We start from the raw sequence: 8752 nt of genomic DNA, 5'->3' as shown, positions 1-8752 counted from the left end.
TAAGCGCACAAGGTATCAAGTGGAGAAGATTAGATTTGTATGTGGTTCGTGATGAGATCGAGTTGACGTAGGTTGCGCGATGAGATGGATTGTGCTTGCCTTAACCGCTCATTGCCAGGGAGGACGGCCGGTCGATGGTCGAGGGGACGGGCGTCTGAAGAAGGCGGGTTGCTGCACTGAAGGATTCTAAATCGAGTTGATGCTGTAAAAAGACTTTCCCGCCAGGCGCGTGAACGCCGTGTTTCTCCCGAAGAAAGCCACCATTCGCCATGCAGGAGATAAGAGAGGAGTAGTTGTGCCGACATAGATCACAAAAGAGATGGTTCAGTATGCTGTTTCCATGCCCATCAGCTGGTCTGACACTTGTGGCATGCCGGTGACCGGATCCAGGTGGAGCTCATCGACATATCCAACGAGAGCTTGAGCATGGAGCTTGAATGATTCGCCCATGGTTTTTGAGATTCTGTGACAGAGTTAGCATCGACGAATGGTCACTCGAGAAATCCGACTTACCCCCAAACAACCACACCATCCAACATAGACCCCCAGACTCTAGCAACAGTAGAGCTCAGGCGTGATCCGTTTGAATCGACAGCATCGTCGTCAAACAGGCCCCGCACTTTCATGTACATGGAAAGCTCTTCATCCGTAGCTTCTTGATCGTCGTGCTCGATGCGATAGAGCCATAGACTCAGAATGGTGATCAGATCCAAGCCGCAAAGAGGATGCTCGATGCTCCAGTTGGTTGAAGAAGTCTTTGTCACCCAGTTGATGCCCTGCATCGCAACAATCTCCATGCACTCGTAGCATTGCTCAATCACCTTGATCATTTCCTTGGTTCTTTTGACCGCGTCTCGGGATAATGTCATGGCTCCTGCGATCTCATACGAGTTGTGATAGCGCAAAGCTTCTTGGACATTCTTAAGGTCCACTTCGAGGAAAGCCCTGGTGTTTCGATACACAGCCATTGAATTGAAAATGAGCGGGTGGCTCTTGTGCGGAGTGCTGAGTGGGACAACGATGGTTTCCGGTTCGCAAAGATCAAGGGATCTCTCCCAAGTTTCCAAAGCGATTCGAATCTTCCACTCAAGAACAACGTCCTGCAACGATTCAAAGCTTCGCCTGAGATTCCACACCTCCAAAAAGAGTGCATTGATCATCACACGAGTTGCAAACGCGCTGTACCTGGCGGCGTCACCCTGGAATAGACTGTCGTGCGCTTCCCTGACAGTGATCGTGGGCGAAGCTGCAAAAATGTCTTGCCAAGAATCCTCATCGCTCGGTTCAATGTTCCACAATGATTCTGACGAAGGTAGAAGCAACGAATCGAACTCATTGAAACTGATAGCTGGAGTGTGATTATAGGTCAAGGTCAACATGCCAAAGAAGATGTAGACGGCATAGTAGGTTCTTCTACATCCTTCTTCGGTAACCCATTCTTGATGGGTTGGTGGAGTGCCAGAACGGGCATCAACTCGTAGCTTCAGCTCGTATTTGTTACCAGCGACCATCTATAGAAATTAGCTTGCGCCTCCGACATGCTCTGGAAACACTTACGTTCGCAAGCAGGCTTTTGATAGAACATGCCCACTCCAAGCCTTGAGAGCCACCGCTCCAGCTTTCAAAAACCATGTTGAGAAGCGTGCTCTGCATCGTCCAAAGTGGGCATTTCCGCGAGTCAAAATTGTCCTTGTTCTGAAGGAACTGGTTTACGAGCTTCTTAGACCCGTGATGAAGCAGATATGCTTGTTCCTGGTCGAAGTTGTACAGCGCGCCGATAGAAAGGATGGCAAGGAGAAGAGCCGGTTCGGTTGTCTCGGGCCGGAAACTGACAGGGTGAAGAAAGGGTAGATGGTGGTGGAATAGGTTGAAGTAGGTGGTAAGGTAGAGATTGACTGTGGGCAACGAGGGAAGGGAAATGTCTCCGCCTAGTTGATTAGCAATCATAGCTCTCTCATCTTCGTTGTTAAACTGTGGAGCTTTGGGTAAAGAAAGGGGCTGGGCTGGGCCAGGCGACTTGCGATAGTTCACTGGCGAGACAGGACCGGTCATGGACGGAAACGGTGAGAGCGCATTGGGTGTAGGGGTGCCGGAGACGGGAAAGGTGTCTGCCAGACCAGGGAAAGCGGAGGGTAGAGAAGCACTGAGCGAGCTTGTGCGTTCCATGATGGGCGGTAGCTGCGATTGATGGGGTTGTATCGATCCCATGTGGACGAACGGCGGCTGTGACAGGTTATCTTGCGACGACATGCTGGACATGGAATGCGCCTTGGGCTCCGAAGGTCCCTGGGGCATGAAGCTGTCCCAAGGCATATGGGGTAAGCTGTTGGCGCCACCGAGATAGTCGGACGATTCGAGGAGCGAGCTGCGATCTGGGGAGTAGCCGGGTATTGAGCCTTCGCCGTTGTTCAGATGACCGTTCGCTGCTGCGGCCGCCTTGTGTTGGAAGTCTGTCATCAACATGGCGGCAGTTTCAAGGTCGAGCATACCATCGCTGCTTGCCTCTATCTGCTCCAACGTGCCAGGGTCGATAGTGATGGAGGGCTTGGACGGAGCAGCAGCCGTTGAGAGCGCCGCTTTCGTCCCTGCGCCTGCACCTTTATCGGTACCTGTAGTTGTACTTGACTTCTTCTGTCTTCCCTCAGACTGCAGAGGTACACCGCCATCCTTCGCATGTACGGTTCGGTCGTGGCGGAGGAGCAGATCTCGGCGGACGAAGGTGCTGCGACATTTCTGGCATTTGAAGGGCCGCTCCTTGGTGTCTGTCAAGGGATGAAATGTTAGCAAACGGTCCAACAGTAGATGGATAGTTGATGGCGGGGTTGGATTTCTCCTATTGCCCCACGTCGCAACAACCGAAAAAAAGTTGGTGACTTACGCGACCGCTCGTGTCGACTCCTATGTTCGCTTCGACTGAAGGCTCGGTTGCAGTACTGGCATTTGTACTTCTTTTCAGGCGCAGAAGCAGCCTTTTTGGGCGGGACGCTCGTCGTCGCGGCTGCGGCGGTGGCAGGCTCAGCGGCGGTGGCAGAGTCAGACTGGGCCATGGCGGATGTAAATTGAGGGTTAAAAGTCCTCCGACCAGGCGCAAGCCTTTGGCTCGAAAGTGAGTTGGTTCAGAGGTGTTGATGTCGCCGTGATCATTCCGTGTGGGATCCGCGCACCGCTCGAGTTCGATTAGAGGGAAGAGGTGAAAGGGAGGATTTGAGGAAGGGTTGGCACGTTGGTTGCAGCTGTGGGCTCCTCTGGCAGCAAGTGCTGGGCTGGGTCGCTGGGTTGGTTCGCGCGGTGACTTGAATGGATGCGTCTCCGAGACTCGATTGGCGAAATGCACCAGTCAAAGTGGATCACGTGTGTATGCGTGAAGTGTGCTATTGAATATCAACCGACCAGCAGCGACACGCTGCAACGACTGCAATGGTGGAATTATAATACAGGAGTCGACGAGATCAAGACGACGAAGGGGTGTGTTGGTACAGTGCAGGGGAAAGAGATGTGTGCGATGAAAAGAAATGAAAACGGGAGGAGGGGCAAAAAGAGGGAGGGAGGGAGGGAGGAGAGGGAAAGGACGGAGGGGAGGGCGAGAGGGCTGTTCGGGGGGGGGGCCAGCTCAGTGAGAGAGTCCAGGCGAGGAGCAGGCGAGGGCCCAGGCATCTCCCTCAGCCCACCAGCCCATGGGTGCCATGATCCCGCTCGGTGAGAACCCTGAAGCCCCTGAAAATTGCTACAGTGACCAACTCATCACTGGAGTCTGGCACCCAACTGGGCCACTGGCCGAGGGGCACCCGAGCAAACCCAGTAACCTGAACGGACCCGCGCCATTCCCAGCTGGCGGGTCCCCGTTCCTCCTTCTCCCTTCCCATCGCTTCCCACACCAGCTTCGAGTGCCACCCTTCGAGAAGAGACCTCATCCATCCACCATCCACCAGATGGGGACCAACTTCCCCGGCAGCCTACGACGACAAACCCATTAAACCGGCCTGGACTCTAACGTTAGGAAACTTAGTATGGCCTGTCTACACCTGTCATTTTCTGCGGAAGACCACTTTCGAGATACCGGAGTTGCTGGAAGCCCACTTCGAAGCCTCATCCCCGGTTCCGAGATACCTGTCAATTTGGTCACAGGAACTCAGAGCCGATTCCACGAATGGCGGCCAAGTCAATGTGCCATCTCAACTTGTGGGAAAGTGATGGACCTGATGGTGAGTTGACCTTCGGCGTCACGAGACACACATGCAGGCAACTGCGCAGTTTACGGATACAAAGAAGGCGCCCGAGATGTGCTCGTCATCACACCCTCGAATCCTCGAATGCCATCCTGCTGGATGGACCTGATGTGCCTCAGGCTTGGACACGATTCCATCTGGCCCCAGCCACCTCACCTTCACCAGCCATCTCTCGAATCTCACGGCCACAAGCTTCGGACCGTACCCACGCTTGTGCCGTCCCTATGCAGCGTGACGCCCAAAAACGATGCTCCCACTCACAGCACCTCCGACACCCACGCAGTTTCTCCCATTGGATTGACTTGCGATCCAATTAATTGCTTATGGTGGTCGTAACGGTGAACACAGGTGGCCACCTGACCGTATCAGAGACTGGTATTTGTTGCTCCGCGCAGATTAGAGCAATCGTGGCACCAAGCAAAAAAAAAAGTGGGAGAACAAAGTGTCGGATCGTCAGCACTTAGAATCTCGCCTTGGCTCCTGTTCCTGCATTTTCCCATGCAACTTGCAGCTCCTTGATCTCATGGGGGGACGCGGTCTTCAATCAAGACGTGGAGCTCGCTAAGCAAGTCTGCTTGCAGAACAACTGGTCTGACTTCCTCTTTCCAGGCGAGGGACTGAGAAGATTTCCACCGTCAGACGGGCATCCCTTTTCTCTGACGTGGCGGGACCGTCAAGGACTAGGAAGCATCACCCCTCCTTCCGCGACCTGGTTCGAGGCATTTCCCATGCTCCCGAGTTCCCATCCTCGTGGACAAACCCAGGTTGGTGGGCCTGGGTGGGTAACATAGCGGGATTCAGAGGGGTGTTGGCAGAAACAATTTGACACCCCAAAAGAAAGATTAACAGCAACTTCTCCTGACAAGATAGCAACGAGTCGGCCTGTTCAAAACGAGTCATACATACATAAGCTTTGGAGATGTCTCTACGCCCTCCCGAACAACGGCCAGGTTTGGAACAATCCAAATGCTTGTGGAACTGAGGCAAAGATTTGTTCCAGAGTCAATCGTACAGCAACCAGCTCTTGCTCCGCGGGACGAGGCACCCTGCACTTTCGTATAGCCCCGCGAGGGAACCCCTCCCTCACACCTAATCTGATGAGGTTGCCGGTCGTTCCCTCCCTTATCACGCCATCTCTCATCTTCAGGCGATCTCACTGGAGGCATTGCAAGAGACGGTGAACACATTTCGAACAATGCATTTCCGGAGTACTCTCCCCGCCAGCCGCCTGATCCTCTACCACCGCTAAAAGAGCCTTGAAAGCCAAACCTGCCAGCAGTTCGCCAATTGTGGCTTCAAGCTGTTCCGTGTGGTCGGTCCAGGAGGCAAGGGGACAGCCCACCGAGCAGTTTGCTTCCATTCAGGCCAGGGCTGGCAAAGCTCCAGAGCCCCAGCAGGGCCAGCACCACCAGGAGCCACAGCGGACACCGCCTCCTTCGCGCCCGCCGGAATACCCACAAGCCGTCAGAGCTACCAAGCTCTCCACCCACCCACTTTTCTTATGGAGACTGCAGACAATTTCCGTTTGTGTTGCATCGGTCGTCAAGTTCTGCTGTTTTCGAAACCCCTTTGTGCCTTAGTCACTGCGATTCGAGAAACTCCACGGAACCATGAATCTCCTTCGCTTGGCCGGCAATTTCGCACCGTCAGGTTTGTAACATCTGAGCAACCGAGGGGCTCGGAGGGGTATGGCTGGTTTGCTTTGCGTCGAAATTTTTGTTCCTCAAGCTCTGCAACATGCCTCCAGAAGCAAAGCAGGCAGTACCTGGTTGTAACGTCCATCAACTTTACAGGAAGAAAAGAATCAATCAAGAACAAGCAAGCGCCAGGTGCCCTGGAAAGCTCGACCTCGTCAACGGAGGGGCATGCCGATGCCAATTGTCTGACCTCTTTGGCTTCCAAACCCCTGACGAGCTGATTGAACAACACTTTGTCCAAAAGCATGGCATGCAAGAATGCTATTACGTCTTGCTTGTCATCATCACCAAGAATAGTAGGAAGTCCGTACATGGAGTACGTTGATATGCTGGATTGTTTCATTGGATGCAAGCCAAACTAAAAACGCATCCTAGCCGAACCGAAAACACAATTGGCACACTGATGGCATATCTCCAGGCTTCACAAACATCAAGCTCGGCCGGAAACGGTCGTGGATTCTCCAGGTACCTCACTGACCTCCATCAAAGATCAGCTGAAGATCCCGATCTTCGTTGTTTTCCAGAGCAGTCCAAAAACGATGACCAAATCGTAGTGGAAAAATGTTTTCGAACGCAGTCGTTCTGAAGCACCTGGTAGAAGGGCATGTACTGAGAGTTCAGCTCGGTATCCACGCAGTGAGTTGGCCTCTCCTATCTCAGTGAGTATATGTTACGAGCTCCTTTTCTGGTCCATAGGTGTTCTGCTGGGCCGTCATTATCTTGGCCCTATTTTTGTTCTTTGTTGGCTCTTGCTTTTCTCTTTTTCATCCCAAGCACGTCACATCGCCATTTTCGCAGTGTCAGTGCCCGACGTTGATACCCCTCTTCAGCCTCTCCACGAGCGCCTCCAACTCAGCATTGCGATCCTCGAGCGTTGCTACCTCCTTTTGCAGTGCCTCCTTCTCTGACCTCAGCTGCTGGACTTTGGTCGCCATCTTCTCGCGATGTCTCAGGCTATCTTCGAACATGGTCTCAACGCGACTCAGCAGCAGATCGCCTCTCGTTCCGCCAGTGGCAACCGAGTCAGCACCAGTGCTGGGCGTTGTCATGGATCGAGCGCGTAATTCGGTGTTTGCTTTCTCAAGCTCCAAAACACGTTGCTCCATCGCAGCCGTACGTGCTTGTTGCCACAGATCGTCTGAGTCGGACCGTGAGAGTCGCTGTGGAATGGGTGTGATGGCTCCACCGCTCAAGAAGGACCGTCTATCCTGGGGCGGTGACGTCTGCAGTCTCCCAGACCAAGTGGCTTTGGCAAGCTTTCCTCTCAACATCAATACGTTCTCCAGGTCTTCGTCCCTCAACTTCCTCATGGCGGCATGAGCTCGCTTTTCTTCGGCGAGCAAGTCCCGTATTTTGATCAGATTGGAGAGATCTTCGTTCCTCAGGGAGAGCAGATCAGCGTGGTTCTTGAGGATGACTTGATTCTCGCGTTCAAGCTCGGTGATGCGAGTTTGGAGATTGTCGTAGTCCTTGGACATGATAGTGGGGTGAGACCGCTCGACGTCGGCAACGCGGACAAGGATGGTGCGCAGAAGCTCGGACATAGGACCGGCTGCCTCCAAGGAAAGGGCCGGATTGCTGACCAGATGCTCTTCTGGCTCGTCGGAGAGCCTTAATCCGGTTACAGTTGGAGTTTTGAGATCCATTTCCCCGGGGTCTACCGTCGAGGCATCCTCAGCAAGCGTGGCGTGCGAGTCATCTGTCACGACAGATTCACTACGCTTTCTTTGCATTTCTAGGTTCTGGTGCACTTGACGGTGCTGTTTCGCTGCGACGAGGAAATGCTCTCGTGAGTTCAAGGTCAGTGTTCGCTTCTTGGGCTGCCAGAGGGGCATGTCCTCCAGGTTGAAAGGTGAGGCTTGCGACTGGAGTTGATGCGGTTGGAGCGAAGAGTCGTGATGCTGCTGCTTCTCGTCTTGGTATGAAGATAGGATGCTGTCATTGTCGTTCTCACTGTAGCTGGTATCCGGACTTGATGTTAGGTGTGACAAGTTCTGGCTCGACGTAGATGTGGCCATGGAAGCTACAGACATGCTGAGAGAATGGCTAGACGGTGTGCGTGTGATGCGACTAGGCGACCACATTATCTCTGGAACATGTGATGGAGAATGCTTGCTGTTCAACGTGTAAACAAGAGGAGCAAGAGAATGGTGCGTCAGTGTGGGATTTGTTCTCGTGCGATGAGGTACTAAGCGCAGAGTAATGGCAAGGCTATGAGCGAGTAGGCAAGAAAAAGGAAGGTGAGGATACAGCAACGGGACTCCGCCACGGTCAAGCGTCCTATCGAGCCTTTTTAAGGTTTCGTGACCATGGCACTCGGTGCTCGTTTGCTAACAGTAGTAGAGACGAGCAAAAGGGGAAAGGGGATTGTGTCTGAAGCAGCGTGAAACGTGCCCCTTACCTCGCTTTGACGAGGCTGTGACCGAGTTGAGACGTGATGCCGTTTCCTGCTCATGCGATAGGACGAGGCTGGCCACCAATGGCCGTGCCCATCACCAGCGCATCACATCCCGCTTTCCCACATGGACTAGCCACTTCAGATAGCGAAGAGAGGCGTTCGTGCTCCTGGAACTCGTTCAGAGTTGTCCGAGAGATATGCGCTGCCATGGACGAGTCACATCCCCTTTTCAATGCAGTGTGATATGAGATTGTCCTCGTTTCCCGTTTCGGCCTTGGAGTTCGTGTCACGCATGATGACGGCCATTGTGCTTGACAGTGTACGAAGGCTTTTGCCAATGCCATGTTCCCTAAGGCTGTTGCGTGTAGTGGTTCAGGGGTCGAAAGCGAAGGCGGACTTTCATAGCGGACATGGTTCTCATTCATGGAGCC

The 8752-nt window shown here is 53.4% G+C and overlaps 2 protein-coding genes across 2 annotated transcripts; both read right to left on the bottom strand.

Moving 5' to 3' along the window:
• Positions 1 to 324: 324 nt before the first annotated feature.
• On the bottom strand, positions 325 to 3047 carry Z520_00949 (uncharacterized protein; the record flags this gene model as incomplete). The annotated part of the gene is made up of 4 exons (XM_016771467.1): positions 325 to 463; positions 514 to 1511; positions 1558 to 2762; positions 2879 to 3047. 4 exons carry the CDS (start codon positions 3045 to 3047, stop codon positions 325 to 327), a joined length of 2511 nt encoding a protein of 836 aa, XP_016638377.1.
• A 3676-nt stretch (positions 3048 to 6723) lies between these two features.
• On the bottom strand, positions 6724 to 7956 carry Z520_00948 (uncharacterized protein; the record flags this gene model as incomplete). Its single annotated transcript, XM_016771466.1, has 1 exon — positions 6724 to 7956. The coding sequence occupies one exon, from the start codon at positions 7954 to 7956 to the stop codon at positions 6724 to 6726; it is 1233 nt and encodes a 410-aa protein (XP_016638376.1).
• Positions 7957 to 8752: the final 796 nt, after the last annotated feature.

This window comes from Fonsecaea multimorphosa, assembly GCF_000836435.1.
Source record: "Fonsecaea multimorphosa CBS 102226 unplaced genomic scaffold supercont1.1, whole genome shotgun sequence".
Classification (NCBI taxonomy): Eukaryota; Fungi; Ascomycota; class Eurotiomycetes; order Chaetothyriales; family Herpotrichiellaceae; genus Fonsecaea; species Fonsecaea multimorphosa.
This window is presented reverse-complemented; position numbering and strand designations above follow the sequence as displayed.